The following is an 18624-nucleotide window of genomic DNA, read 5'->3' on the forward strand; positions in this document are numbered from 1 at the left end:
CATCTCCAAGACAATCCTAAGTCAAAAGAACAAAGCTGGAGGCATCACGCTACCTGACTTCAAACTATACTACAAGGCTACAGTAACCAAAACAGCATGGTACTGGTACCAAAACAGAGATATAGACCAATGGAACAGAACAGAGTCCTCAGAAATAATACCACACATCTACAGCCATCTGATCTTTGACAAACCTGAGAGAAACAAGAAATGGGGAAAGGATTCCCTATTTAATAAATGGTGCTGGGAAAATTGGCTAGCCATAAGTAGAAAGCTGAAACTGGATCCTTTCCTTACTCCTTATACAAAAATTCATTCAAGATGGATTAGAGACTTAAATGTTAGACCTAATACTATCTTTTTCTTTGAATGCCCAACTCATTGCCTCAGTTTTAAATACATATTAGTGATCATCACATCCATATCATTATCTTTGACATCTCTATTCAAAATTTCAACTCCATGAAGAACATCTTTGTTCTGAGAAGCACCTCAGTCTCATCATACTCAACTCCAATCTGTTATATTCACTATTCACAGTACGTTTTCCTCCTGACTTCCTTGTTTTTATCGATGATGTAGCCTTTAACCCAGACACTCAGTCTTGCAAATACACTCACCATTGATTTCTTCCTATCACTTGCCAATCATTTGGCAAAATCTCTTGTTCCTATCTCTGTAGCATTTTCTCATTTACTGCATATACCTCTTTTCAATTCCCTGTTCCAGATTGTTTACACAGTATTGTAAAACATCATTACTTTTTATAATTCCTAATGTTATTAGACTACTATTTGTTTCTTTTTTTTTTTTTTTTTTTTTTCTTTTGAGACAGAATCTTGCTCTGTCACCCAGGCTGGAGTGCAATGGCATGATCTCGGCTCACTGCAACCTCTGTCTTCCAGGTTCAAGCAATTCCCCTGCCTCAGCCTCCTGAGTAGCTGGGATTACCCACCACCACACCCAGATAATTTTTGTATTTTAAGTAGAGATGGGGCTTCACCATGTTGGGCAGGCTGGTCTCAGACTCCTGACCTCAGACAAGCCACCTGCCTTGGCCTCCCAAAATGCTGGGATTACAGGCATGAGCCACCATGCCAAGCCTATTTGTACCTTTTTGTTTAGCACTCTTGGAATGATAATATAAATGTTGGCACTCTCTTACACAGAAACGTTTAGTAGCTCTTCATTACCCACTACAGAAAGAACAAATACAGACCCTCAAAACTGTTCACCTCATAGTCAAGTTCATCTCTCCTGAGGGATTAAATAAGTGCTACCCCTTTAATGTTCCCATTATTTCTTAAGTATGTAACTTGTTTTTTCACTATTTCTTCTACTAATACTTTTTCTTTCCCAGCCCCTCCATTTCTGCCCGCTAAATATATCCCACCTTATGATATTTTTTCTGAAAAATAGTAAAGCATTACCAACAATAAAATACATGTACATGTATCATATATTTATAAGTAAACAATATATAAAACATCTCTTGACCAGCTAATACCCCACAGTGATTAGTATGCTGGAGCTCTACTGATAATTCTGTTTTGATGATTTATTTATTTATTTATTTAATTATTTAATATGAGCAGAGTACCCACATGTATCAATAAATACTTGTTGAATAAATAGATGAATTTAACCGATTGTTTTTAATTAGAGTCTCCTGGCTCATTATCTTGGTATTTCTTGGGCCTGACAGAGTTATCAATTTTGCTTTCATTTGTAATTTTATTCTCACTGATTTGTACACCATATCATGTGCTATACCTAGGGAAATAGTTAAATGAATTTATGATTAGAGCAGAAAAATAAGTCAATGCACACATAACTTATCTTCATATTGCTAACTAATATTAGAAGAGAGTAGTGTGTATCTGTTCATTATATGGTAGAAATTGTGGAATATATCATCAGTCAAATGAGCTGTGTGTCACAGGTACTGATCAGATTATCTGGCCCTTCAGTGACTTTGTATTGGTTATCATTATTACAGTAAAACTCCATTAGAAAATGATATGTCCGTTTTCACACTGCTATAAAGATATTCCCTGAGATTGGGTAATTTATGAAGGAACACGATTTCCACATGACTGGGGAAGCCTCAGGAGACTTACAATCATGTTGGAAGGTGAAGGGGGAGCAAGAACCTTCTTCACCTGGTGACAGGAGAGAGAGAGCGCGGATGAGGGTGAATGTGCCACACTTTAAAACCTTCAGATCTCCTAAGAACTCACTCACTGTCAGAACAGCATGGGGGAAATGGCCCCCATGATCCAATCACCTTCCACCAGCTCCCTACCTCTACACGTGGGGATTGTAATTCAAGATGACATTTGGGTGGGGACACAGAGCCAAACCATATCAAAAGCCATGACTAATGTCCCAAATTTTATAAATATATACATACACATTAGTCATATGTGTGTGTGCGTGTGTACACACATGTGCGCACACAATGGAAATTTCTTTTTTCACTATGACATTTATCCAAGACACTTGCAAGATGATTGGCCAAACTTCTACCCTCCAGTATCTTCCTTCCTTTTACATATACTGATTCTGGTTTTACATGGGTCTTACCTTCTGGTATACTCTGTTCTACAACTCCTCTTTGTTGGTTAAAAATTGGTAACATAGACTCAACTCTGGTTTTTGTTTCTTGATTGTTGATTTTTTGTACTCATCAGGAGTAATTTAAGTTAGATAAATCTGTTTTTTATTACTCTTTAAGTTCTGGGGTACATGTGCAGAACATGCAAGTTTGTTACATGGGTATACACGTGCCGTGGTGGTTTGCTGCACCTATCAACCCGTCATCTACGTTAGGTAATTCTCCTAATGCCATCCCTCCCCTAGTCCCCCACCCCCTGACAGGCCCCGGTATGTGAAGTTCCCCTCCCTGTGTCCGTGTATTCTCATTGTTCAACTCCCACTTATGAGTGAGAACGTGAGGTGTTTGGTTTTCTGTTCTTGTGTTAGTTTTCTGAGAATGATGGTTTCCAGCTCCATCCATGTCCCTGCAAAGGACATTAACTCATCATTTTTTATGGCTGCATATATCTTTAACCTTCATTCTACTAGGATAGTTTTCCCCAAATTTTGCTGCATCTCTAAAATCCCATACCTTTAACCTTTTATGCATCACATTGTCCTGCAACAGGCATACTACCAAAAAAAGTGTTCCCCAACTTCTGGTGTTAATTCCATATTCCTGAGTCTTTCCCCAAAACAGAAGTTTTGTGTTTATTTTGCCATTGGACTCCTACTCCCAGTGGTTAAAAAGTTGATGTGAACTTGCCATCCTTTGCCATTATGATTTAGAACAGTTAGTGATTGTAACTCTTCCAAATAATTCAGAAAGAGATAAGACTATGGGGAGCTGGGATAGGAAAAGATAGTTAATATATGAGGAACAATCATTTCAGGTAATCAATCCTATCAGCAGCACCATGAGGAAGAAGCTGCTAACTCTATCTCACAAATGGAGAACCAGACTCAGAGTTAAACATGGTCTTGTAGTTCATGTTGTAAAGTTGGAATTTAAGCCCATGACTATTGTATTCCAAAGTTCATATGACTCCGTTACTCTTGCCATGTTGGGAAGTACCTCATGTTTTGGAAATGCCTGTTGTCTAAAAATTAATAATTGCTATCCATTCTGTGTCTGGTTTCCTGCAAGCCTTACTCTGGTCTGTGAAAATAATATTTATTGCTTGATGAGGAATTAGCTTAAACTACTTATGCAATATTTGTTTGCTATGCAGTTGCCATCTTAAGCCAGTTAAAATGCAAACTGCCTCTGAGAGTTAATATTTCTGAAATGGGCAGTGATTTTGCTTCAAGGGATCTTTAGTTCTATATGACACACCATGCATATACTTAGTTTGATTATATAAAGCTTTCCTTATGTTGGATTTGTTCTCCCTCCATTGCAAACAAATATTGCTTATGTGTATGGATAAACACATGACCTGATGAAAATTTGGATGGTGTGTAGAGAAACTTAACAATTTGTATACTGACATTAGTGAATGATCATTCAATCATGCTAGATAATGTTGCTGTATGTCTTTACACAAAATTGGTCTCTAGAAGCTATTATGACCTATTGCTTAGTTCAATGGGTTGAGTTTTTTCATGCTAACTATAATTTAAATATGTTTGTTTAATACATGAACTCAGAAGTGTTTACTTTGAGTCTTAGTCATGATAAGCTATGCTGGGGCAACAAATAGTCCTCAAATCCTTAGTAGTTTAATGAAGAAAAGGTTAATTTTTCCTTCATAAAGGGTTACATGCAAGTCAGGAGGCGCCTCTGAGTGAGTTTCCCCTGAGTGAGTCAGGGGTCTAGGCTATTTCCACTGTGTGACTTTGTTACATTGGTGGCTTTTGCTTACAGGCCTGGAGTGAGTGGAGAGAGAGACTGAGAGCAGCAGATGTAAGAGGCCAGGCCTGATGATGCTCTTGCACTTCTGCCCATATCTGGTTGACCACAGCTTGTTGTATCACCCCACTTAGATACAAAGACATTGGCAAACACTATCTTCTGGGGCTGGGAAAAGAAAATAGGTCAGTTGATATATCACAAAGACCCTGACACAATTAGGAAGATGGCATGGATCAAAACTACGTTCACAACATATGATTAAAAACTAAAATACTTTCAGTAACAGGCTTTTTGATAGATTAAAAGAGAAAAATAAAACGATCAATTTTAAATTAATTATTATATCAAGCAATGTCAATGATTCCATTGATTTGTTTTTAAAACTTAAAACATTAGGTTGGTACACGAAAACACACACTCAAACAAAATTTAAAATGAAAGGCCTAAAAATAAAGTTAACTTTCTAACATGAGTGAGGAAACAAGTTGGTAGGAAGGTCACTTAGAAGCTGGGCACTATCTGGTATAGAAGTTGGAAGTATAGCCAAGGAGTAAGAGGAAAGCTCAGCCCTTCCTACACACTGGGGCAGAGAAAATTCAAATATATTGACCCAGGAAAGAATCCAATGGCCCAGGAACAACTGGACAATCTTTTCTTACAAGTAATGTTCTGTTATATGTCATATGGTGTTCCTGTACAGAATTTCCACACCAATGCATAAAGGAGAGGTCTTTAAACATAATCGTGTTTTTCTCCAAGCATCTATGAGAATAAGACACCAAATCTAAGGACAACTGTCTCCTGTGCTGTAAAATAAAGCCAGAAAAAAAATATGTCCACATTCACACTTGAGTCAGAGGATTCACTTTTCATTCAACTTAAGCAAACAACTGGAAAGCATTTCATTAGGAGTTACGCAAATACCGTGTAGTTGATCTAATTCAGTCAATAGCAATTGCAGATTTTTAATGGGTCTTCTTTAACCTACTAAAGCCTATCAAAATATAGTGGGTTCAGTATTAATGAGATGATTTCCCATAATGCAAAATTTATCAAACAAAAATATAAATCCACCCACTTTTCTAAAATATATGATTTCTGTTTTGATTTCCAGTATCTCTAGACACCAAGTTCAACCTGTCTGGGGCTTAGTTGCTTATGGGAAATCTGTTTCATGAGGAGCAGAAAGTAGTGATGATAAAGCACTTAGGGCATTTGAGATGGAAACTGTAGTTTCAGCTTAGAATTCTTAAAATTGTTTTTGTTTTTAAATCCATCAATGTATAATCCTTCTTAGTTAAGCTGAGGTGGACCCTGAAATCTAATAACTAAATCCACTGGAAAAGGACAGATCCCATTACCCAGTAAACAGCATTTAATTCTCTTTGCCTGTCACCAACAGCTGGGCCAATCGCTATCCCACCAGTAGATGGTGGGGGGGCAGGTGGCTTCTTCATGCCCAACCCATAGCTGATCCTAGAAGCTAAATCCCAGCCTGTCCCACATGTCTAGTAAGAATTTACTCACCTTTACATCCCGTGGGTAGGACATGTCTGGTAAACTGCACAAGGAAACAATGACTGATTCAAGACCACCTCTACCACAGACTCTTCATTCATGGCACACAGGACTGAAGACACTATGCTAAATGAAGTGGGTCCTCATGGGAAGAGTATATCTTATTGAAAAAGGCAGGAGCTTAGGATCAAACCTATTTGAATTTAAATGCCAGCTTCTCCATTCAATTAACAGTGTGACTTTGATCAAATTGCACAATATTTTGATCCTGAGTTTTTAAATGTGAAAATGACTGCACATATCTCATAGAATTTTTGTGAGATATAAAACACTTTAGACAAAATATTTGTTTCTTAAATGTTAGTTTCCTTTTCAAATTAGTAACAGATCCAATAATCTTCATAATCACAAAAGCTAGCATATCAGAAATTATAATGATGTGAGGCATTCAAGAATTTGTCTAATTTAATACCTTACGTGTAGACTTAGAAGAGAGAAATGGATGCACATAAATGAGTTTTCTGTGGGATGTGTAAAAATGCATATTCCCAGGCCCACCTCAGATTTGCTATGAATAACTCAGAAGCCTTAGGAATCGAGCTTGTGCACTTGCAACTTGAAAAACTTCCTAGCTGATTCCTACACACACCCCTAGTTAAGTGCCATGGATCTAGAAGCCAGCACAATGTGTGGTGAATAGGAAGTTCTCAGCAAACATTTGCAGAACTTGGATGGTCCATGTCTTGGCCCAGTTTCTACCTCCCATAACCATATAGCTGCTTTCTGCTTCTCCCTGGCTGCCAGTCACTATGACACCAACCATTTTTATCTTAAAGGAATTCAACTGCTCCTGGAGAAAAATTGATGTTTCAGAGTATCCATCTAGACATTTGCCAAAATGCAGACAAAGGAATAATATGGCTGCCTGTTTTTTGGAATATTTTCACAATACTAGAATTTAGACACTTTGGCAAGGCTGTATTATAAGCTATAACATATTAACTAATATTTATTGAACACGTACCTGCAGCAGGCACTGGGTAAAGTTCATGTTCCTAAAACCCCTTTGTGGTAGGTGCTGTGAATATCCTTATTTCACAGTGAGGAACTGAGGCATTTCAGCACACCTCAACGTGTAACTTGTTCAAGTTTATATGACAAGTTTTCTAGAGCGAGGCTCAAACATACTTCTAGATTACTTCAAAGTCTAAAAAGCATCTGAATACACGCTCATTCTGATGATAATGGAGTCCTGGGCCACAATGCGTACGCAATTAAACATTCTATATTATCAATTTCACAGAAATTAAGGGATATTAGCATGTTGATTTTTTAGTGCTAATGTTTTAGACAACCATATGAGGACCATTTTCATGATGGAAAAAAGTGGGAATTGAATGATTTAGGTCTGAAAATGCAAGGAACACAACAGATAAGGGATTTTCTAGGATGCTGAAGGTAGAGAAAACTTCAGGTCCTGACCACCTGGCACAGGCCTGTAATCCCAGCAATTTGGAAGGCCGGTGGGCAGATCACCTGAGGTCAGGAGTTCCAGACCCGCCTGGCCAACATGGGGAAACCCCATCTCTACTAAAAATACAAAAATTAGCTGGGTGTGGTGGCAGGTGCTTGTAATCTCAGCTACTTAGGAGGCTGAGGCAGGAGAATCACTTGAACCTGGGAGGCGGAGGTTGTGGTGAGCCGAGATCACGCCATTGCACTCCATCCTGGGTGACAGAGCGAGACCCATGTCAAAAACAACAACAACAAAACAAAACAAAACTCATCTCTTTACTTCCTATCCCCCTACCTGTCTTACATTTTTTGATTTATCTGTACTTGGTTATATATATGCATGCAGATAAGCAGGCAGGGAATAAAGCAGACAGGAAAGCACATTCCAGGCTATAGAATATCTAAGAAGGATGATCTAGTTACTCCCTGTTATACCACCCTGTGTTAATTTCCTGTGTTGACCCTGTGATTGTCTGGAAATGTTATATAATCATAGTTTGTGTTTACTTATGCTTTCTTCTCACAATAAAGTTTGCTCCATGAGATCTGGGACCTTTATATATCTTCACTACCATTATAATGACTGAATAGATGAGCAGAATCCAATGTTGAGAGAGGAATGAACATGTATTATGGTACCAGACAGAATTGTCCACCCTCTAAAAAGAGAAATATACCAAAAAGACAGTCATGTTAGCAGAGTTGTAACCTTCGCTCTTAAAGCAGAAATTTCTGTTTTGTGTTCTCTTTTTTGTACATGCATGTGCGTGTGCACGTGTATATGTATGTGAGTATGACAGCAAGAGCGAGCAAGAGTGAGAGGGGTTGCAACCAGGGAATCAGGGACAAGATGGCCTTATAAATGTGTGGGTATAGGCAGAGAAGAGCAAGAAATCAACAGCTTGCTCCTCATACCATTAGAAACCCCAGATACTCATGAGCGAATGCAGGACCCTGGCTGAGAGAAGATGATATTCTGAATCTAGGAAAGTGGCATAGGACAGGATGAAACGAAGGAAGGAGAGACTGTGCAGTTCAGATTGACAGGGCCTTGTCACTAGGTGTAGGGAGAGGGAAGAGCCAGGGCAAATGCTCAAACCTCAAACTTGAGCACCTGGGAATAGTCAGGCCATTCTGTGATATGGAGAACGTGTAGAGAAGCAGTTATGGGGGGAGAGAACCATGAGTTAAGTTTTGGTAAGTAGAACTTAATACGTTTTGAATAGTCCCAATGGAAATGTTAGTAGTCAATGAATCGATGGGTCTGAAATTAAGAGGGAAATTAAGTCTGGAGATTTATATTTAGAGTCATCAGTAAATCTCTACCTTTACTTTTCTTAAAACCTCCAAATTTACCTGCCTTAAGTAGCTGTTGACTATTCCTTAAAACGGAGATGTAAAATGACTTGCCCTAATGTCAGCCCATATATTGCCTACCATAATAATTACCAAGAAGGAAAAATATTCTACAGTTGTCAGTACATAGTCAATGCAGCAAAAAACTCACCAGTGGAGTGGAATAAGATTATGAAATTGGTTAGGTTTTATTCAATCTATTTTATGTAGCCATGCTTGAGGACACAACATGGAACCTGCAAGTTAATTTTAGACTATGATTCTGGTCCTCGGGGAAATCCTTACATCTCAGTGTGCTGTGAACATCACCAGAATTCCTTCTTCTGGCCCTCTAGGAATTTGTCGTAATGATGACTGTATCTGAGTGACAGGCAATGGAAAGTACTGGTTAAGTAGTAGATGCAGATTGTTGGGGTTTGAATCCTGGCTCCCTCATTTACCACTCATGTGACCTATTTACTGCCCATGCAAAGAGGAGACATTAATAGTGCACATCTCAGAGTGTTTATGTGGGAATTAAATACAATTAATACCACATAGCGCTGGAAATGGCATACAAAATGTACTGAATTAGTGTTATCTCTTATTTTTTGAAATGTCTAGGTATTATCACTATGCTGTACTCATAGTACTATTCAATAAATACAGTTGAATGAAAGTTTGTACTGAGATTCACTAGACCACTTTTGTAGAACTAAAAATAGTGATAGTAGCATTCAGTGGAAACCCTACATAATATCTGTGATGTTGCTGAATGGTGTGACATTATCCAAACATGGTACCTTGGCCTCTATATGATCAAATAAAGAAAGCTAACTTTATACTGGGCTAGATTAGTAGTCGTGAATAGACCTCAAAGAAATATCACTGGACTCCCTGTTTTATGATTGCATGAAATCTTGCTTCGGATGCCATTATTGGTTTCTAGTACACTTATGTCTGCCTTATTTACACATTGTGCATTAAAAGAAATAAATAGGCCAGGAGCAGTGGCTCACACCTATAATCCCAGCACTTTGGGAGGCCAAGGTGGGTGGATCATGAGATCAAGAGATCGAGGCCATCCTGGCCAACATGGTGAAACCCCCATCTCTACTAAAAATACAAAAATTAGCTGGGTGTGGTAGTGTGCGCCTGTAGTCCCAGCCACTTGGGAGGTTTAGGCAGGAGAATCACTTGAATCTGGGAGGCAGAGGTTGCAGTGAGCCGAGATCATGCCACTTCACTCCAGCCTGGTACAGAGTGAGACTCAAAAAAAAAAAAAAAAAAAAAGAGAGGGAGAGAGAGAAAGAAAGATGAATAAAGAAAGAGAAGAAAGAAAGAAAGAGAGACAGGACATCATAATTATTACTCTGCATGTATTACATTCTTTACATGGAAAAAAATAGGGGTATGTGTGTGTGTGTGTGCGCGTGCGCACATCACATTTACACAATGAGTACTTCTGTGCAACTATTTCTGTTATATAAAGAACTAGGAAACAAAAAGCCTTTTAGAAGTTGTTGAATGACTAGCACAGTGTACAACGGCAAACAAGGTGGACAGAATTATAAAATTTCAAACAATGTAATAGAGATTTAACATGACAAAAATTGTAAAGATAAATTATGTATTAGTCTGCTTTCACATTGCTATAAAGAAATACTTGAGACTGGGTAATTTATAAAGAAAAGAGGTTTCATTGGCTCACAGCTCTGCAGGCTGTACAGGAAGCATAGAGGCTTCTGCTTCTGTGGAGGCTGCAGGGAACTTTCAATCATGACTGAAAGCAAAGGGGGAACGAGGCATCTCACATGGCGAGAGCTGGAGCAAGATGGGAGTGGTGCCACCACTTGTGTTTAAAAGCTTGTGTTTAAAAGCTACATGCTTTTTAATGGTGGTAAGCCATTCATGAAGGATCTGCCCCCACAATCTAATCACCTGCCACTAGGCCCCACCTCCAACACTGGGCATTACAATTTGACATGAGATTTGGGTGGGGACACAGATCCAAACTGTATCAACTTGGAAACTGAAAATGAAGGTCATCATTATCATTATACTTGGTCCTGTGATTACTAATGGCCAACAAGGATTTGGCACATATGTACTTGACACATACTATCATCACAGCAACTTCATCTCTTGCAATAACTATATAGTAGGTGCTATTATTATCCCTGTTTTAGAGATGAGAAACCAAGAAACACAGAAGATTGAGAAAATAATAATGACTTGTCCCACATTACATCAATAGAGATCAGGGAAACTGAGACTTGACCCAGGGCACACTGACCCCAGAACTCACGCTTAACCAGCACACCAATAGGGCAGAATACTTCATAGTTCATGAATCCTGTCTCAGGTTTGTTACCTTATTTCGTCTTCAGAGTCAGCCTGTAGAGTAAGTATTATCTCAGAGCTTGTAAGTTGTACAAGCCCATACAGGTGACAGTGACAAGGTTCAGATGAGAAACCTAGTCCTCTTCTTTGAAATCGCATGCCCTTTCTTTCCACTGGAGTCTAGTCTAATAATGTTTGTGACAACTCTTGGGAGTTCATAAGTTGGTGAGGCACTCTTCATTCTGCAAGCAATGACTGTAAATGCAAATTGAAGATGTTCAACTAGTGAACACAGTGCGGAAAGGATGCTTGCTTACACATTGATCTCTTGAGCTATAACCAAGGAGGGGATGACGCATGGGAACTATTAGCAGACACATCTTTCTAAATTCATGCTGTTAGTTAATGTTGCACAGTGCTGTTAAAAATAAAACTAGGTTAGAGTCAGAAGACAATAGTTCTAGGTTTCGCAGCATTAGAAATCTCAACATCTAACGATTTCTGTATTAATAAATAAAGGATAATATCTGACATATTTACCTCAGAGATATAGTGAAAATTAAATGAGATGATATACAACTACAAAAATCTGGCATTCATATACCACCAGACATATGATAAATACACAGTAAATATTTTTGAAATAAATAAGTGAATAATTTGCTGATATGTAGAGCAGAATGTCAATTTAAATGTACAGATAGTATATACACATAAATACACAGCTGACAAAGCACATTTGAATCATACAGTACTCATTTATATACCTGTCACAGATGTTTTTCTTTCATAGACTTTCAAATTTATGTTTATGGATTTGAATCAAATTAAAAATGGTTTATGCTCATGGCCTTTCAGTCTTTTAACTTAATATTCTTGAATATTAAGAATGTTCTTTAATATTCTTGAAGCAATCCTATGGGGGAAAATGTCATATAGCAATTAGTCCTTGCTAATGTGTATTACAAACATAAATTTATGTCACTTTGCCCAACTCAGATATGCTTTCATCTCCCAATTACACTCATTAATTCAATATATGTTTATTAAAGGCACAGAATGTGAAAGGTACAATGCTAGGAGTTTTGGGGGCTCAAAGATCAATTAAATGTTAATGGTGCTCTTACATGTCTTATAGTCCAATAAGAGAGGTAAAGCATGCATCTAAAAATGATGTGAAGGAGAAGTAATTTGTGCCTTCAAATAGGTAAGGATAAAATGCACCAAGAATTCAGAAGTTGAAGAAGTTACTGCTAGCTGATGAGAACAAGGAAGAAGGAGCCTTAAAACTGGACAATGGTGTGGATGGTTTAATTTGTGGGGTTTCCAAAAAATAAGCAGGATGAGGTAACATCGGGAGTACAGGTAGGGAGATGTAGACGTGTATACAGCAGTTCAGCTTTGCTGGATCCTGAAAACAGAATCATGTATTCAAATGACCGGTTTGTGCAGAACTAAGGAATTCCAGATTTGAAACTTTCAGTGCCAAAACCAACAAAGTCCCAGGCACATGAAGATAAGCTGGTCATCCTAGTATGTGTTCAGGTACATCTCCTAATTACTGATTACTGTGGGACATTAGCTGATTAAAGATATTTACCTGTGACATTCAAAAATTTTCAGCATTTTAATACATAAAGTTTACATTTTTAACCACAAGCCACTCCCCGTATTTTAAGGTATGTCTGTCTTTGAACATTTATTCTCTTTTATTTTCTTTAATTTCAGCACTTTCAAGGGCTATCCTCCGTTTCCTCAATCATCAAATAAAGACACGTTAGTGTAGCTCTAGCTTCCTCTGCAAGAGAGACAGCTCAGGATGTTAGAGATTGAATTCCACCACAGAATTTGTCATTGGAAAACTGAGTTCAGATTTCTTTACCCAGTTTGACCTTCTACAAGTCACGGTGTCTTTGGGCCTCAGGTTCTTTGTCTTTATGATTACGTATAAGGTATTTAACTGCAGAAAATGTTAGGCAGCTACATGTCTACTAATATTCAAAAGCACATAAGTATCTCCTGAAACGAATTCAGGATTGGGACTAGAAAAGAAATTTGTAAGCCACATGCCAAGGTAGGTGGCAGGCAGAGTTGGAAGGTCTGCACGTGACAGGGGCAAGGGTAAAGAGAGGGTAATCAACCGGAGTTACGTACAGAACTTCCACACTGGCACAGGAAAAGAACACTGGCGTCATTGCAAAAGGCATAAGCAAGCCATCATCTGAAATGTATGACAGCAGTCACAGGCTCAATGGGCTTCGTGATTCAGAATGGGCTCAGTTGGGTTTTCTATTCCTCTCTTGGTAAGGGGCACAATTATGTACTACATTGGCGGCCAGGGATGAGACATAGGCACAGCCTCTTTTGTCAATTAGTCTTTTTTAAGTCTTATTGTTAAATATAGCAAAAATATGGAAAACACCAATAACAAATGTCAGTTTAATGAATCTTAATGTGACCACCTAGGAAAACTACCGCCCCTGTCAGGAGTTAGAACTTTGCTGGCCATGATGAAACTTTCTGGTGTCCCTTCCTAAAGAGTAACCACCATCCCGAATTTTTTGGTAATTATTTTCCTACTTCTATTTAGAATTTTATCAACCAAATGATATATATATATGTGAAAATATAGAGTAATGAGAGTAATGACTTTTTATTGTTATTAAAATCTTTTTAAATGTATAGACTTCCTCTTCCTCTTCTCTTTTTCTCTCTGAAGCTGGAATACGTACCTGTCTATGTGGTGTTGCTGACAGTCTAAATTTAACTGATTGCATCCCCATGGTGTACCTTAATATGCTCCTCTGTCCCCTGCATTCGCTGACATTTGCTCACATTTGGAAAGGCTAATTTAAGGGCTGTGCAATTTTTCTGTCTCAGGTGGCATATAATGTACACTTATCTCGTGTGCATGTGTGAGTGTGTTGTGCTAGACACCATTCATTCACAGTACTTAGATCCTTGAATGAATTAAGGACTGTTGGCATGACAGTCTATCATTTATTCTTCAATTATTAGTCAGAATAATTCTATAAAGAGAAACTCCCTCTCATCTACTCTTTAGCTACTCCATAGTACAGTTTATACAGAAAAAGCAAGAAAAATGTTGGATTTCTTCTTTTCACTTGCCAGTTTAGCCTGTTATACGTCAGTCTAGATCTTCACAAATGTGTCCTATTTTGAATGCCAATGCATTTGTGTGGAGTAAACTCACACAAATTAAAGGCATTTAAAATAAGTAACTATATCTTGAAATACACATACGACATATGTTTTTACATTTTGATGAGTTTATTTTCTAAGGATACTTGGAAAGATAGTCCTTCATTCCCTACTTATTTTTTATCCCATATTATCATTGCCCAAGACAAATAATATCCGCTCTATTTGCATTTTCAGGGCAGTGTTCAAATGAATGTTTGTGTCCCTGTTTACTTCAAACTTTATGCTCCAATGCAAGATTTAGCCACTTAGTTATTGGAAAACTTAACCCTCATAGTCTAATGAAATTTAGAGAACTCTGGAATTATGAATCTCCCTTTTCCAAGTCACTCTTCAGTTCTATAGGATGAGTCCATTAGAAGCAGAAGGTGGAATCTCTCCAGGGTAAATGGGCCAAGGGCAGCATTTGATAAATGACTGAAAAAGCTGCTCTTGCTTCCTGAGATAGAAACACAAGAAGAGGGACTAAGAATGAATAAAGGAAACAGCCAGGAGGAGCTGCTGAAGGATGAGCTTCTATTTGAACTTGCTTACTTCCCTAGAATATTCATTCTTTACTTTTTGATGAGTAAGAAAATATTTTTAAAGCTATGATTGTTTAATTGTTCTTTAAATGCAAACTGCATTTAAAGAGAAGAAAGTTCCAATAAGAAACAGCTTTGATATTTAAATTTCTTACTTAGCTTTCAAAACCTATCACACAAGAGAGTTTTATCAGTGGAGAAAGCAAACATTTTCATTGATAGAAGGGTGAGCCATCCTTGCCTTACTGCACTCTAATTCCTTGATCTGACTTTTTAAAAAATGTAGAGTATGGGCTGGGTGCGTTGGCTCATGCCTGTAATCCCAGCACTTTGGGAGGCCGAAGCAGGCAGATCACGAGGTCAGGAGATCGAGATCATCCTGGGTGACACAGTGAAACCCCGTCTCTACTAAAAATAGAAAAATTAGCCAGGCGTGGTGGCACATGCCTGTAATCCCAGCTATTCAGGAGGCTCAGGCAGGAGAATCGCTTGAACCTGGGAGGCAGAGTTTCCAGTGAGCCGAAATTTCTCCACTGCACTCCATCCTGGGCCACAGAGCAAGACTCTGTCTCAAAAAATAAAATAAAATACAGAGTATGAACATCTGAGAATCAATAATTCTTTCACAACTCAGCAATGTAGACTCCTTCAAAGAAATAGTCAATGTTTGCTTTGAGGGTGTGAACTCCAGCATGAAAATACTTCATGGGAAGTGATATAGAGGCTTAGAGAAGTTAAAACTTTCAAAAGTATCAGACATGTATGTTTTACAGCTGCACCTGAGAAGGAGATTGCTTATGTTCATGGCCACCATTAATTTTTATAAAGTCCACCTCAAATACCTTTTTGAAAACATTCTTTCCATAGAGGAATCAAGTCCTAACATTAATATCTCCTACAAGTGGTTTCTAATTTGCCAGAGGTCCTGGAGAACTTTTTTCACACACACTGTTACCAATTATGATGCCACTTTCATGTAGGTCTCTCAGCTTGGCTTTTGTCCAGGCCGTTAGGTGAAATTAGGCCCAGAAAATCGGATTATTACATCCCAAGGGAAACAACTGATAAGCAGCAGATGATTGTTCATCTCCTTGCTACTTGCTGGTGTTGAGGTGTTGCTAGTTGCAAAGCCAATTTGTTAACAATTAGTGCTCATTAGAATCATTTCCTGTTATCGATTCTAAACATGTGACAAAGCACTTTTAGGAAATTGGACCCCCAAAAGTAACTATACCTCAGTGATGAGCAATTAAAAATCTCGAGATGCAGTGTAATTCCTAACCAGAGTCATCAGTTTCCAAGTAATTATTTTTGCTTTGGAACCCATCTGCTATCCTGTCCAGTTTAGAGATGTGCTGGAACAGGGACATACTTCTTAATTAGCAGAGGTTGTGGATAAGTCAGTGTGGGAACAAAAGGAATTTTCTTTTATTATCTGCTTTAGCTGTTTGTAGTATAGCTTTAAGGGACAAAAACTGCCAGCTTGCAATACAACACATGTATTTGCAAGAGTGTGAAATTAAATGCATTACTTCTGTTATCTAAACATCTAAGCTTAGTTTTTAAGTCTCTGTTCACCTTTGATCACAATGAACTTTAAATATAGAATCATAAATGGAGTCATTGTGCATTACATTCAAGTTTAAATATTGCCAGTATCAGCTTTCTAAAATATTATATATGACCTTAATAAAATTAGCATAAATACTATAGGCATTTGAAATTTTTCTTAGAAAAGGCATTGTGTTGATCTACTTTTTGAATATAGATCTACATGCATTATATGCTACAAATATATACTCAATAGATGGGCCTTCATTATCTAATTAAAATATTAATTATCTGTACAACTATCAACTGCTAATACTTGCCAAATATTCTTTAGAATTAAGAGAATATCCCTTATTTCCTCCTTTGTAAGTAATGGTCTTTACATATGAACTATTCAGTTATTTTTGTAGTATCAGAATAAAAACTCAGTGATACCCCTCTGCCTTCTCTTCCTTTTCCATATCACCCACTAAATTTTCCTTTGCTTCTGTGTTTATTTTATAAATGTAAAGAATTATCCCTACTCATTTTCCCCTAGGTTTAATAATGCTAAAAATATTTCTTCTTGTTGCAGAGCATGGAGATGTAAACTATGTATATTTCTGTTTCTGAATTTCTTATTCCCATATTAAAAGCTTATATCAATGGAGAAATTAAGTGTATGTTTTTTTTTAATGCCCTATGTGGAACCCCTCTATCCTTAATAAACAGAGATGGTATTGACACAAATGAATTTTGTTTAACCACACTACATTTGCTTCTTAATTAGTGAATATTCATCTGTCATCAGCAGCAGCTATGACACCCCTCCCTGCTAACATGTTCTGTCATAAATAATCAATGAGGCACTATTAATATTCATGAGCTGGAATCTGTGTAGTCATGTGCACTGATGCAGAGACGGGGGAGTGTTGCCATGAACTGACTGGAAACTCTGTGTGTGTATCCGTGAGTACAAGATACTTAGGGAAAGCGAAGAAGAGCATGCTGCTACACACCACTCTGGCTTACGCTTCCAGCTAACAGCGGTTTGTCTGTGTGTCTGGACTGAAGTGACTGATGAAAAACAGTAGTCAAGTCTGGAGGGTGATTCCCTTTCAGTTCACTTGCCTTTCAGTTCTGGGGAAATTAGAAGATTTGCTCTCTCTCTCTGCTTCTTAGAATGGGCTGCAATTTGTGCACTTTTCAGAAAAGAGAGGAACACTACAAACTGCTGTATGAAGTTTCCCAGGTGAGTGCAGGGTCTGATACCAGCAACTAAGAGCCAGGCTTTGTGTTTTGTCTGTAAGATGGTAAATGAATTCTGCCTAGCTTTATTTTTTCTTTCAGTACATTTCAGAATTGAGGGCAGACTTGCTGGTTTGGGGCTTTTTATTTTGGTTTTGGGTGGCAGTTTTCAGCTTCCTTGCCACTCCCCCTTCAGATGACTTCCTGTGGGATTCTTTTTAACATTTTGTGTATCTGCTGCCAAGATGTCAGTCACATAACAGGAGTAGCATTGAGATCCATGTCTGTAATATTTTGAGATACCTCTTTCATTTTGGAATACTGTTGACATTTGAAAATCAATTGTATCTTTGTCTGCATAAATATTGGGGTTTAATAAGTCTATGATCTCTGTTATTTTCAATAGACAGGAGAAGTTTCCTGCCAAATCTTGTTAGCCAGAGGAAATTATTGGATGAATTGAGAATTTGTGCTTTGGTTTAAGAGGAAGACCTAGCAATTTTGTATTACATGGGAAAAAAAATATATGCTCTGTCCCGACTGAAAAAGAAGATAAAGAAATTCTCTTACCACTTGTTCTTGGCTCCTTTTTATAAGGTTTTTGTTTGTTTAGCACTAGAAATTAATTTTGAGAGCTCATGAAAACAACTGTAGGTGACCTAGAAAAAAGTGTATAAATTTAGATGTCTCTTTTATGTGTATCCGAGGGCTTTTCAGAATACAAATAAGAAAACTAGATCCTGAGCCCTTATAGTTTTCACAGAAATTTCTTAACTTACTGTTTTATTGGGGGAGGTTCCCCTGGGAGTGTATGCTCAAGTTCAAATTTCTTATCTAGCAAAATAAAGTTTATTTCTCCCTTCTTGCAGTTTGTCCCAAAGGTGACACAGTATTACATTTGTCCTTAGACAAGATTGCTGATGAAAGACGATGCTTGGCATGTTGGTGGCCCATGGCACAGCAGTAGCCAAGTACCCACTAACTACTGGCTCCCTC

The 18624-nt window shown here is 37.9% G+C and overlaps 1 protein-coding gene across 3 annotated transcripts in view; it reads left to right on the forward strand.

The window, feature by feature from the left end:
- The window catches only part of PDZRN4 (PDZ domain containing ring finger 4), a 415257-nt gene that overhangs the window by 261734 nt on the left and 134899 nt on the right, over nucleotides 1–18624 (forward strand). Inside the window, exon 1 of one of the 3 annotated variants that reach the window (XM_015151454.3) lies at nucleotides 17276–17632. The exons of the other annotated variants lie outside the window; for them this stretch is intronic. Coding sequence (XP_015006940.1) covers nucleotides 17564–17632 — 69 coding nt within the window. The 5' untranslated portion in view covers nucleotides 17276–17563. Of the gene's footprint in view, nucleotides 1–17275; nucleotides 17633–18624 lie in introns of those variants that run through there. 3 annotated transcript variants of the gene reach the window in all.

Source organism: Macaca mulatta, chromosome 11 (assembly GCF_049350105.2).
Source record: "Macaca mulatta isolate MMU2019108-1 chromosome 11, T2T-MMU8v2.0, whole genome shotgun sequence".
In the NCBI taxonomy this organism is placed as follows: Eukaryota; Metazoa; Chordata; class Mammalia; order Primates; family Cercopithecidae; genus Macaca; species Macaca mulatta.